At 41.3% G+C, this 14,593-nt stretch overlaps 1 protein-coding gene across 1 annotated transcript in view; it reads right to left on the bottom strand.

The window, feature by feature from the left end:
- The window catches only part of AGBL4 (AGBL carboxypeptidase 4), a 1,564,331-nt gene that overhangs the window by 141,576 nt on the left and 1,408,162 nt on the right, over window positions 1-14,593 (bottom strand). Inside the window, exon 9 of the mRNA XM_044302361.1 lies at window positions 10,914-11,025. Coding sequence (XP_044158296.1) covers window positions 10,914-11,025 — 112 coding nt within the window. The remainder of the gene's footprint in view (window positions 1-10,913; window positions 11,026-14,593) is intronic.

Genomic DNA, 14,593 nt, shown 5'->3' with positions numbered 1-14,593 from the left:
TGGGGTCACTTGTGGCGTAGTTATACTGCCCTGGCAATTTAGGGGCCCAAATGTGTGAGAAGTACCTTGCAATCAAAATGTGTAAAAAATGGCCTGCAAAATCCGAAAGGTGCACTTTGGAATATGTGCCCCTTTGCCCACCTTGGCAGCAAAAAAGTGTGACACATCTGGTATCGCCGTACTCAGGAGAAGTTGGGGAATGTGTTTTGGGGTGTCATTTTACATATAACCATGCTGGGTGAGAGAAATATCTTGGCAAAAGACAACTTTTCCCATTTTTTTATACAAAGTAGGCATTTGACCAAGATGTTTTTCTCACCCAGCATGGGTATATGTAAAATGACACCCCAAAACACATTCCCCAACTTCTCCTGAGTACGGCGATACCAGATGTGTGACACTTTTTTGCTGCCAAGGTGGGCAAAGGGGCACATATTCCAAAGTGCACCTTTTGGATTTCACTGGTCATTTTTGTACACATTTTGATTGCAAAGTTCTTCTCACACATTTGGGCCCCTAAATTGCCAGGGCAGTATAACTACCCCACAAGTGACCCCATTTTGGAAATAAGACACCCCAAGGTATTCCTGTGAGGGGCATGGTGAGTTCCTAGAATTTTTTATTTTTTGTCGCAAGTTAGTGGAATATGAGACTTTGTAAGAAAAAATAAAAAAAATAAAATCATCATCATTTTCCGCTAACTTGTGACAAAAAATAAAAAGTTCTATGAACTCACTATGCCCATCAGCGAATACCTTAGGGTGTCTACTTTCCGAAATGGGGTCATTTGTGGGGTAGTTATACTGTCTGGGCATTGTAGAACCTCAGGAATCATGACAGGTGCTCAGAAAGTCAGAGCTGCTTCAAAAAGCGGAAATTCACATTTTTGTACCATAGTTTGTAAATGCTATAACTTTTACCCAAACCATTTATTTTTTTGCCCAAACATTTTTTTTTTATCAAAGACATGTAGAACAATAAATTTGGCGAAAAATTTATATATGGATGTCGTTTTTTTTGCAAAATTTTACAGCTGAAATTGAAAAATGTCATTTTTTTGCAAAAAAATCGTTACATTTTGATTAATAACAAAAAAAGTAAAAATGCCAGCAGCAATGAAATACCACCAAATGAAAGCTCTATTAGTGAGAAGAAAAGGAGGTAACATTCATTTGGGTGGTAAGTTGCATGACCGAGCGATAAACGGTGAAAGGAGTGTAGTGCCGAAGTGTAAAAAGTGCTCTGGTCATGAAGGGGGTTTCACCTAGCGGGGCTGAAGTGGTTAATAGGGTTGATCCTGCTGACATATGCCTTTTAATATGTAATAATAAAACATTTTTTTAAAACCACACGCAGAGACCTTGAAAAAGCTGAGGATTTGAAATTTGATGTCAATTTGATCAATGGGGGTTTCCATGCTTTAAAAAAATGATGGCTTATTAATATAGTGGGGGTCCACAGTGGGCAGTCAGCAAAATGAATGGGTAGTAGTGCTCCAGTCCTTTCATCGTCATCTAGCACACTGGCTCATCTGTATGTGAAGTTGTGCCAGGTGACACAGCTCATTGGGAATGGCTAACAATGTTTTAGTGCCCCCCCCCCCCCCCCCCCAAAAAAAAAAAGGTTAGAAAAATGTGCCTGTTTTTATTTTCTTCCAAAAACAGCGCCATCCCAGTCTACAGGTTGTATGTGGTATTGCAACTTTTCCCCGTCCACTTCAATGGAGCGGAGCTGCAATACTAGACGTAATCCATGGACAGGTGTGGTGCTGTTTCTAGATGAAAATGTCATAAAAACAGAAAAGAAACAGATTGCAGATTTGCAGTCTTAGGGCTCGTTCACACTAACGTATTTTGCGTTCCGTATACGGGCCGTTTTCTGTATTCCACATACGGTCCGTATACGGAACCATTCATTCCAATGGGTCTGCAAAAGATTCGGACAGCACTGTGTTGCTCCGTTCCGTGGCCCCGCAAAAATTATCCTGCCCAATTCTTGTCCGTTTTACGGACAAGAATAGGCATTTCTATAATAAGCCTCCTGTTCCATTCAGCAAATTGCGGAAGGCACACGGGCGACATCCGTGTTTTGCGGATCCGCAATTTACAGACCGCAAAAAACGTCATGGTCGTGTGAACGAGCCCTTACTTTATTAGCAATTTGTATTTTTCCACTAGAACCATAATGTTCCAAAGGTTCGGGCTGATTTTCTGGTGGCAGCTGTAGAAAAGAGAATTTAAGGGAGCCTCTATGAAGGCGGTTTGATAGTCAGACAATGAGGAGCGTTCGTACCCATAGAGGAACGCCTGTGCTCTCGCAAGTTTATTGCTTTCCTAAGTGACCTTTACTGTCAAATAAGTTCTTTGCAGTTATCCACATTACCTTCAAATGATGCATTTCCCTGCAGTGGGAGAAAATTAATGAAGACTGTGATTTGACAACTTACTAAACTGCCATGTCATTAAAGGACAAACTTACATAAAAAAAACTTACGGAAACTTATTCGCTGCAGGCTTGAAAGCCCAGTTCCATCAAAGGATTAGACTGTTTTCTCGAAATGGTGACATTTGAACGGATTATTCCACATTTATGGATTTTTATGTTAATAGCAATGTATGTAATGGATCCTGAATTGTGATTTTTGATAATTAGACTCCTGCCTGGCTAATGGAATGTCTCTAATATAACTTCTAAAAGGCAAATCTTCCTCCTTCCGAGTATGTGCATGCATAGTATGATATCCTTCACATATTAACGCTCAGTTCTCTGAGATTTTCTTTATAGGGGACAGAACGAGGACTTTCCTGACATCTACTTCAACTTTTATTACAGCATTGCTCCTCATGGGCAGAATAAAGCATATGTATTCTTAGGCTATTCTGATCTTAAAAAGGAGCTGCCCCCTCTCCTTACAAGTCTGTTTTAATAGCTACTTGCATCCCCCATGTAATAACAATTCTGGAGCATCCATTCTTATGGCTCTATGTTGTGCCATTCCTATATTCTTCCTTCTAGAAGTTAGGAATGAATTACTAGTAGTTTGCAAGAATTGTCCAGCTGGGTGTTACCAGTTGGGGGTGGTTCCCTGCACAGTCTGGCACTATCCAATCAATGCTGCCAGACTGTGCAGGGACACCCCCCCAACTGATAACACCCATCTGGACCTTCATCGCAAACTGCTAGTAATTCATTCATAAAAACTAGCAGGAATAATAAAATCATGGCAAAGTATACAGCCATAAGAATAGATGCTCCAGAATTGTTATTACATGGGGGATGCAAGGTATGCTGATTTTTTCATCCGTGTACAGGGAGATGCAGCAGCGGTGGTGCAGGGACCAGGAGCGGCGTAAGTATATTACCGGTGAGGGTCCCAGCACATGGGGGGGATGTTTCAGAAATCGGATAACCCCTTTAAAGTGGCTATTCCATTATTAATGCAAAAAATAAAAATTAGACATCATATAGTTCATGGCAATCTATTTCCAACAAAGCTAGAACCAGCCCTGTACCTTACATGGGTCCACAGATATTCACATTCATTGCTCGGCTAGATTTATAGCAAGCTGACAGCTCATGGGGAGTGCTCTTTCTGCTGCAGCTAAGGGGGCGTGTCTATGCTCTCCCTATCACAGTTCAGGAGGCGTGTCCATGCTCTCCCTATCAAAGCTCAGGAGGCAGTTGAAGGATGAAACTGAGCATGTGCGGCCATCTCAGTGAGCAGGACAAAGAAATAAGAAGACAACAAGCAGCAGGTGGCGCTATACAGATACATGTTATTTAATAACTCAGTGGCTGTGCAAAATTTTTAATTACATGCAATTACAAAAGGATTTAGATTAAGGGGCTGGTTTGAAAACTGTAGAATATTTTTGGCGGGGCAACCCCTTTAAAGTTTATGGAAACTGCAGTATATGCAAAAAGAAGATGACCTACTGTTCTTCATATAGGCAAGGGGTTCCAGAGGTGGGGCCCACACTTTTTAGGCATTTATGGCATATCTTGTGTATATGAAAAAGGAACCCGTCACAATGAAAACTCAGTCCAGTATGCAGATAGCATTTTATAGAGCAGGTTGATATATACAGCAGTTCTATGGGAAGAGATTTAGCATAACTAGTAATTGAGCCACCTACATTTCTGCTCACTCTGGGCTTAGAAGTCCAGTGGGTGGTGTTTCTGGGGGACGGACTGCTTCCCCTATAGGAGTATGGATTCAGCGATAATTGTCAGTCATTGATAGGACCACCCACTAGACCTCTAAGCATAGAAAAAGCAGAAGTTTAAATTGTTTAATTATACATTCATACTTAAATTATAAATTTATACTAAATCAGTTAAGACAAAAATATATCAATCTGCTCAGCTCATTTTGCTCTGAAACATGTTGATTGTATGAATTTTTAACTCGATGGGTCCCTTTATGATAGAATTAAAACTCTAAATATGTAAAGATCCATATGTTTATAGAATGATTAGACTTGGGTAAAATTTTGTGGGTAAGAGTTTAATCAACAATAAAGATGGCCTTTGACTCAAGTCCATTAGAATCAGAATTTTTTGTTAGAATTTTAGAATCAATCTGATCATTTTTAGTGAACAACTGAATGGTCTTAAAAGTTAAAATTTCTTCTGAGGCAGAAATAAGTTCAGAGCAGTTGTCACTTCCCTTCCCCCACTCATTTTGGAAGAATATATAGAATGTAGTATATAGTGATGGTACAGGGGTGTAAGAAGTAATTATCGGGCTCTATAGCAAAAAAAATTGCAAAACATGAAATGGTGCCCTGCTTCAACTAGACATGAAAAGCTTAAGATTATTTTGATCTCCTGTGTCTTTTCTGCCATTGTTCTTCATCGCTTTTCTCACTCTTGGCTTCCATGTCTTTAATCTGTAAATGGAGTTTAACCCATAGTTGTTGTGACCTATTGTACCAACTATGACTACTATCCTGGTTGTGACACCCATAGGATACTCCATGCTACCCCACGGGAAGACTAGATATATGTATCATTTTACTACACTATACTCGTTGGCGCTAATTAATCGATATGTTGTATGGTGGACATCGGGTAATTTGGTTTAGAAGTAATGTGCCCATTGCCAGTCATTAGCACAGATCTACTACATGAATGCCATCCATAAATTATGTTCCGAGTCATTAGAATTAAAATTTACATAAATGGGTCCCGTTGTAACCAAGATACCAAGTACAGCAAGTCGAAGAGTTGGCATGCCAATACAGGGTTTGGGGGTACAGTGCCTTTAACATGCTCATCTCCTGCTACAATGGGTTCTCTTTTCTAGTGGAACCTTCCATGAACTTCTATAGAAACATGATGGATCATCCAAAAGCGCTCCACAGTAAATCTTTGTCATCTCCTGTCTGTTACTCAATGTGCGGCTGAATGAAATGTGTGAGTCCCAGCCGCAGTACTGCAAGAGGGAAAGGTCAGAGGCCTGAACTGGGAATTAACCTGACCTTTATGAACACATCCATCACCCAAGCCCCTACATCAGACATCATCGCTCACACCGTAAAGGTCTTCTCACCAATAATCATGGCGAAATATATTTCCAGTCATGTACTTCAATCCCTAGAACGCACTAGCACTTCAGGTGAATCACCCGTCATTGCAGTATAGCCATTTCTTTTCGCTTCATTGTAGGCCAAATTTTTTGAAAATATCCAAAAATTTAAAAAGCTTTTGTTTCCAGCTGAATAAACCAGATTATTTTTTTTTTTTAACTGCTCAGATGATGTTAAATAATATAAGAAGTAATACTTACCTAACTAATTCCCCAATGCTCAGGGTTGGGCTGGCCCACCAGAGTACTAGAGGATCCTCCGTTGGGCCCAGGCTCTAATACCATCGTGGGCCCTAAAGGTCCAGGAGAAACAAAAAACCTATTTGGTCGCCTTTTGAGCTATGATAATCACTTGCCACTAGGGTTTATTTCTTGGATTCAAAGCCTATTAGACTTTAATAATGATGTAGGAGTTCTACCTGGAAATTAGTGGGTCCAGGAACCCGAGTTCACTCCAGTTCTCCAAATCCGGTTGTTAAAATTAACCACGTTACTGGGTGAGTCCCGATCCGGTGCTCTGGTGGTAGCAGGGCAGCTGAAGATGATTGCTTCTATTGCTTTGTCCCCAGCTGATAATTTAGCTCCTTAGTTGAGTGGTATGTGTGTGTAGTGTATACATGGTGTATTTATGTATGTGTACCATGTATATGGTGTATTTATGTGTATGTGTGTCCCATATATATGGTGCATGTATATGTATCGTACATGTGTAGCATATTGTGCATGTGTATGTAGCGTGTTGTGACGCCGCGTGTCCGCCATTGAGTAGGGAACCTGTTGTTAAAAATTTGAATCCCACCTTTGCCTGGCAGGTCAGAAATATTCTAAAACAGTAGGACACTTTGAGCTCTGTACCCTAGTGCACCAAAGCTCAATATTATCAAGGTCATTCATGGCACAACATTTCGTGGCTCCATGGGACTACAGTTGCAAGAAAAAGTATGTGAACCCTTTGGAATGATATGGATTTCTGCACAAATTGGTCATAAAATGTGATCTGATCTTCATCTAGTCACAACAATAGACAATCACAGTCTGCTTAACCTAATAACACACAAATAATTAAATGTTACCATGGTATTATTGAACACACCATGTAAACATTCACAGTGCAGGTGGAAAAAGTATGCGAACCCTTGAATTTAATAACTGGTTGAACCTCCTTTGGCAGCAATAACTTCCACCAAACGTTTCCTGTAGTTGCAGATCAGACGTGCACAACGGTCAGGAGTAATTCTTGACCATTCCTCTTTACAGAACTGTTTCAGTTCAACAATATTCTTGGGATGTCTGGTGTGAATCGCTTTCTTGAGGTCATGCCACAGCATCTCAATCGGGATTGAGGTCAGGACTCTGACTGGGCCACTCCAGAAGGTGTATTTTCTTCTGTTTAAGCCATTCTGTTGTTGATTTACTTCTATGCTTTGGGTCGTTGTCCTGTTGCAACACCCATCTTCTGTTGAGCTTCAGCTGGTGGACAGATTGCCTTAAGTTCTCCTGCAAAATGTCTTGATAAACTTGGGAATTCATTTTTCCTTCGATGATAGCAATCTGTCCAGGCCCTGACGCAGCAAAGCAGCCCCAAACCATGATGCCCCCACCACCATACTTCACAGTTGGGATGAGGTTTTGATCTTGGTGTGCTGTGCCTCTTTTTCTCCACACATAGTGTTGTGTGTTTTTTCCAAACAACTCAACGTTGGTTTCATCTGTCCACAGAATATTTTGCCAGTACTGCTGTGGAACATCCAGGTGTTCTTGTGCAAACTGTAAACAGTGCAGCAATGTTTTTTTGGACAGCAGTGGCTTCCTCTGTGGTGTCCTCCCATGAAATCCATTCTTGTTTAGTGTTTTACGTATCGTAGATTCGCTAACAGGGATGTTAGCATATGCCAGAGACTTTTGTAAGTCTTTAGCTGACACTCTAGGATTCTTCTTCACCTCATTGAGCAGTCTGCGCTGTGCTCTTGCAGTCATCTTTACAGGACTGGCCACTCCTAGGGAGAGTAGCAGCAGTGCTGAACTTTCTCCATTTATAGACAATTTGTCTTACAGTGGACTGATGAACAGCAAGGCTTTTGGAAATACTTTTATAACCCTTTCCAGCTTTATGCAAGTCAACAATTCTTAATCGTAGGTCTTCTGAGAGCTCTTTTGTGCGAGGCATCATTCACATCAGGCAATGCTTCTTGTGAAAAGCAAACCCAGAACTGGTGTGTGTTTTTTATAGGGCAGGGCAGCTGTAACCAACACCTCCAATCTCATCTCATTGATTGGACTCCAGTTGGCTGACACCTCACTCCAATTAGCTCTTGGAAATGTCATTAGTCTAGGGGTTCACATACTTTTTCCACCTGCACTGTGAATGTTTACATGGTGTGTTCAATAAAAACATGGTAACATTTAATTATTTGTGTGTTATTAGTTTAAGCAGACTGTGATTGTCTATTGTTGTGACTTAGATGAAGATCAGATCACATTTTATGACCAATTTGTGAAGAAATCCATATCATTCCAAAGGGTTCACATACTTTTTCTTGCAACTGTATATGGACGCATCTAGGACATGTTTATACTCCTGAGTTTACTAGTACTTGAAGACTATGCTTGATCTTGAGCAACTCAACAGCCTAGAACCAGCCAACTTCTATAAGTATTTTTGAATATCTAGAATAATTGGCAATTATTTTCTGCCAATGCAATGGAAAATAAATAAATATTTTCCATAATATACATGTTTGAAATGTCTGGGGACTGAGCTTCTCAAATCCGGAGAGGTATAATCCTCTCAACCAGAACAGAATCTGCCCTGCGTAGATCATTTAAATCAGCCAGCAAAAAGAAATATGATGTTTCAATCAATCAGTGCCTGGTTAATGATTCAAAGACCTAACTTGTCTTGAACACAAGCTCTCTGGGAATATTACTGAGAATCCATCTCCTTTCAAAAGCTTAAATAGAACTTTATTTCAAACACTCATGAAAAAACTTTAGTCTGGTCTCCCACAAAGCTTAAACGGATGCCCAGAGGGCTCCGTATGTTAAATATTTCGAAGGATTTTCATTTAAGTAACAAGAGCCTTTCTTTTTTTTCTAGATGCTTAAAAAAGTTACTGCGTTAATAGGCAGAACAGAAATGTTCAGGATTTGGTTCCTTCCAGGATTGATACAATTTCCAATTTTATAATTTCAGACTCATCCATTTGATGCCGGAGGAGACTGCAGATACATTTCAATGGTCTTTAGTAGAGACGAGCGAAGCTCACACGACTTTGATTCGGCTGCTTCGCCGAATTTCACAAAGAAATTTGCTTCATGACGAATCACTTCATGACAAAACGCATTTCTTTTTGAGTAGCGACAGGGAACGGCGATTGTGTTGACCCCCATCATTAAACCCCTAAGATGCCACGTTCATTGCTCATCGCGGCAACTAAGAAGACCATTGAGGGCTGTCAGGGGTTAATAAAAAAAAAGTTATAAAAAATACTCACCTTATCCATTTGATCGCAAAGAGTCTGTCATGGCCCTCTTGATTGAAGATCCGGCGTGAAATCTTCCGTTGCATGTGGCGACGTCATCATGCTGCCTGGCGTGGTTACGTCATACGTCATTGAACACGAGATTTCAAGCGGGATCTTCAATGAGTATGGCCGCGGTGGACTCTTAGCGTGCAAAAGGTTGAGGTGAGTATCATTTGTTTTTTGCCGCCATTTTAGGGAAAATTTATTCATCACCATGAAGCACAAGGACATTTGGCTTCACGATGTATTGAATTTTACCTAAAAATTTGGATCAAAGTCCACTTTGTGAACTTCGATTCGCTCAACACTAGTCTACAGCTGATGAATATGAAGATGTATGAGCAATATTGGATTTACTAGAGGTACCAGCAGAAAGATAATGACAAGTTCTTAAAAAGTTATTATAAAGCACCTGTAACCTCTGACATGTCTGTTTTAGTAACTACTTGTATCTCCCATCTATTCTTATGATCCTTTGATGCTCCATTCCTTTATTGTTCCTGCTAGAAGTTACGAATGAATTGCTAGAAATTTGTAATGAAGGTCCAGATGGGTGCTTCCAGTTGGGGGTGGGTTCTTGTATAGTTTAACACTGTCAGCAACAATTGGATAGTGTTTGACTGTGTTGGGACACACTCCCAAGTGGTAGCACCCAGCTGGAACTTCTAGAAGGAATAATAAGGGTATGGCACAACATAGAGTCATAAAAATAGATGCTCCTGAATTGTTATTACATGAGGAAGGAATACAATACAAAGACATGTCTTATATTTCCAGAAATATTTCTGAACCTACAGTATGCATGGGCTATGTCTGTCATTGCAGTCTATTTGTTTCAAAGGGGATCTTCCAGGCCTTTGACAATAGTTACATAGTTATTACGGTTGAAAAAAGACATAAAGGTACTTTCACACTAGCGTTATTCTTTTCCTGTATTGAAATCAGGTTAAGGGTCTCAATACCGGAAAAAAATGCATCAGTTTTATCCTAATGTATTCTGAATGGAAAGCAATCCGTTCAGTATCAGGATGTCTTCCGTTCCGTCCCTAGTACAGTATTTGACCGGACAAAATACTGCAGCATGTTGCAGTATTTTATCTGGCCAAAATCCCAGACAATACCGCACTTGCCAGATACGGCATTAATTTCCATAGAGATGTATTAATGCCGGGTCCAGTACCAAGTGTTCTGGAAATTTGATCTTTGAAAAAATTTAAATACCGGATCCTTTATTCTGGATGATAACGGATCTGTCTAACGGATCTGGAAAAAAAAAGCTATCCGTTTGCACACAGCTTCTAACAACGCTAGTGTGAAAGTACCCTAAGTTCATCAAGTTCAACCAAGGGATATGTGAGGACGCGAATCCCAGAAGGAAATGAGACTCAGATTATTAGACAATGATGGTCTATCCTTAGGATAGGCCGTAAATATCAGATCTGTGGGGGGTCCGACTTGACTGATTGAAGGGATTGCACTTTTTGTGGCAGCTCAGTCTCAGAATTAGCCTAAGTGACCCTTGACACGACTGTTTCCAAAAAATGCTGAGCTCTGAACAATGAAGGGGGCACAGTGCTTGCTGGAGAACCATCGTACCTTCTTTCAGGTGATTATGGGTTGTTGGGAGTCAGCAACGTAATTTTGCTTTCATGGTATCTCCAGTGGTGACTGAGAAGGTGACTATGTATTGATTCAGTACGATTCACCATTTTGACATTTCAACACACTCCAGGAATGTTGCATTTGCATATAAACACAATATACAGTATGCCTACTATAAAAGTTGCTGTAGAACTTACAGGACTAGTGTGCATCTCTAGGATCAGCTGCTTCACTCCATATAGAGTTGGGTGGGCCCAAGGAGACGGGTCCTGCCAGTGTCTGTTAAGATCAAAACCCATCAGCGAACACCTGTAATAAGATATCACTGGTTTAGGCACACTTGTATCGTCACTTGAACAGAATAGAAATCAATTATATTTTGGCTTTAATTGTGCAGTACCCCAGCATATGTTCATATCATGTAAGTTATGTCATTCTATGCTTTGTATACTCTGTATGGTTATAAATTGAAGTGATGGAGTTAAACACTGGCACAGCTCCTAAAGGAAGCTTGGGTGTGGATCCTGTACCTGCCCCTAGGGAGATCTAGGGAGATCTAGTTTGGAGTTAGCACAGTTAAGGAACAATTCCATATGCTCCATTCCTCATAGGATTGGACTAAAGCTACAAAGAATCACCTTATTTAAAGATTGTCTACTGAAAGAAGCACCTCACCACTTCTATAGTACTCAAGAAGGAAAGATATTGTGGTATCTAAAGCTAACAGACTTTACTGCTGTGAGGGGAATACTGTACATAACCTGGGCAGTCATATCTTAAAACCAAACTACAGCCACTATTGCAAAAGTAGTAAAGGTATTGGCAGCCATGGCTTCTGCAGAAAGAGACTTTGGGAACATAGAAAGTAAAGAGTACTTTAATCGGATCCATACAAAACCATCTGCGGGACATTTGCACTGAACTTTGTTGGAACCGTGTTCGGAGACTGTTGGAAGTACCACAAGTCCTATTTTGCACTATAATATAGAGAAACATTTATTCAGTTAAATCCGGCCTGGTTACTGACTCGTACATCATATGCCAGCCCTTGCACAACCTACACGCTCTGTCTTGTATCCATACCTGAGCCCTAACAAATAGTGCCCCGAGGGAAGAAAAGGTGCGCCCTCCTATCACTGTACTGGCCCTAGGGAGCAACGGTGTGAAGAAAGCCGTGATAGCCATTCTGCAGCCCGAACCACTACCACCACCTTCTTCTGTTCCAGCTCCCCAAGGGCTTGCTGCAGTTGTCCCATCACATCTGGACAGAACACTCGCTCGTGTGAAAGAGGCCTTATCAGCCAAAATCAGAAGTGGTTCCAGAATGTGAAAGAGGTACAAATATTTCCTTCTTTACTTTCTCTCTGTAAGTTCCACTCCTGGCCGTTGCTTACAAATACTGATGCAAAATACTGACCAAATACTGAAGTGAGAAAATAAATAAATAAATAATAATAATAATGCTTTTTTTTTTTTATAATTCACCAGGAATATTACTTTTTTCATTTTTTTCATTAATAATAATAATAATAATAATAATAATAATAACTAGAAAAGGTACAATTTCTGGGGAAATTGTGTGATGTGTTCTTGCCTCCACCAGTAGCTTACAACTGGAGTGGGCGGAGTAACTGGGTGGAGTGTAGACTCCGCCCACTTTTATAAATTTTGACCTTTGTCTCACACTGACCCACCCTGCCGAGTTTGGGTGCTGTGAGAATGACAGCTGTTTAAAGGTTTCTTATAGAAGTCAATAGGGAAAATCTGATTGGTTGTTTGTGGCTCCGCCCACTTTTTAGCATCCCCAAAATGAGATATACATTGGCACAGTCCTCCAGTGACCAACTGTGCCAAGTTTCGGGAACCCTGCCATTAACAGTCTAAGAGCAGCGGCAGTTTGAATTTTTCCCATTTAAACAAATGGCTGAAATTTGATTGGCCGTTGTAGACCCCGCCCACTTTTTAATTTTTTTTGACCCCAGTCACCCAATGACCTACGGTGCCTAGTTTGGGTATTCTGGCTTAAATACTGTGAGAATGACAGCAATTTAAAAGTTTCTCATTGAAGTCAATAGGGAAAATCTGATTGGTGGTTTGTAGCTCCGCCCACTTTTTAATGTCCCCAAAATGTGACAGAAATTTTCAGGTTGACCCCATGACTAAGTGACCCAAGTTTGGTGACTTTAGTTTAAAATCTGTGCGACTGGGAGAGATTTGAAAATTGTCCCTGTCAAAGTCAATGGGAAAAACGTGGATTTTGGGGGCCCTGTCCCAGGGGCCCGGAGGGTGGGATCGGGTAACAAAGCAAAAGCAAGGTACTTGGGTGGGTGCCGACCAAGTCTGCAAAGTTTGGAATTTGTACTCCTAAAAATGTGGGAGAAGTAGCAATTTGAAGGTCTCATTAAAGTCAATGGGGAGATTTTGATTGGTTCTGTGTGGCCCCGCCCACTTTTTGGGGTCCCCGAAATGTGCCCAAAGTTTTCGGGTTGACTCCATGACTAAGTGACCCAAGTTTGGTGACTTTAGCGTCAAAGCCTGGCGAGTGGGAGCGATTTGAAAATTTACCCTGTCAAAGTCTATGGGAAAAAAGGGGGCTTCCGGGGCCCGCCACGGGGGCCCCGGGGGTGGGATCGCTCCACAAAGTAATAGCAATCCGATCGGGCACAATCTGCACGTTTTGGTAAATTTTTGTCTATGTAGTGTAAAAACTGTGGGAGGAGTTAGGGTGGCAAATTTGGCTATAATAAGAATAAGAAGAACTAGAAAAGGTACAATTTCTGGGGAAATTGTGTGATGTGTTCTTGCCTCCACCAGTAGCTTACAACTGGAGTGGGCGGAGTAACTGGGTGGAGTGTAGACTCCGCCCACTTTTATAAATTTTGACCTTTGTCTCACACTGACCCACCCTGCCGAGTTTGGGTGCTGTGGCTTAAATGCTGTGAGAATGACAGCTGTTTAAAGGTTTCTTATAGAAGTCAATAGGGAAAATCTGATTGGTTGTTTGTGGCTCCGCCCACTTTTTAGCATCCCCAAAATGAGATATACATTGGCACAGTCCTCCAGTGACCAACTGTGCCAAGTTTCGGGAACCCTGCCATTAACAGTCTAAGAGCAGCGGCAGTTTGAATTTTTCCCATTTAAACAAATGGCTGAAATTTGATTGGCCGTTGTAGACCCCGCCCACTTTTTAATTTTTTTTTACCCCAGTCACCCAATGACCTACGGTGCCTAGTTTGGGTATTCTGGCTTAAATACTGTGAGAATGACAGCAATTTAAAAGTTTCTCATTGAAGTCAATAGGGAAAATCTGATTGGTGGTTTGTAGCTCCGCCCACTTTTTAATGTCCCCCAAAATGTGACAGAAATTTTCAGGTTGACCCCATGACTAAGTGACCCAAGTTTGGTGACTTTAGTTTAAAATCTGTGCGACTGGGAGAGATTTGAAAATCGTCCCTGTCAAAGTCAATGGGAAAAACGTGGATTTTGGGGGCCCTGTCCCAGGGGCCCGGAGGGTGGGATCGGGTAACAAAGCAAAAGCAAGGTACTCGGGTGGGTGCCGACCAAGTCTGCAAAGTTTGGAATTTGTACTCCTAAAAATGTGGGAGAAGTAGCAATTTGAAGGTCTCATTAAAGTCAATGGGGAGATTTTGATTGGTTGTTTGTAGCTCCGCCCACTTTTTAATGTCCCCCAAAATGTGACAAAAATTTTCGGGTTGACCCCATGACTAAGTGACCCAAGTTTGGTGACTTTAGCCTCAAAGCCTGGCGAGTGGGAGCGATTTGAAAATGTACCCTGTCAAAGTCTATGGGAAAAAAGGGGGCTTCCGGGGCCCGCCACGGGGGCCCCGGGGGTGGGATCGCTCCACAAAGTAATAGC

Source organism: Bufo gargarizans, chromosome 7 (assembly GCF_014858855.1).
Source record: "Bufo gargarizans isolate SCDJY-AF-19 chromosome 7, ASM1485885v1, whole genome shotgun sequence".
Taxonomy (NCBI): Eukaryota; Metazoa; Chordata; class Amphibia; order Anura; family Bufonidae; genus Bufo; species Bufo gargarizans.
The sequence above is the reverse complement of the archived record's forward strand: the minus strand, read 5'-3'. Positions and strand labels throughout refer to the sequence as shown.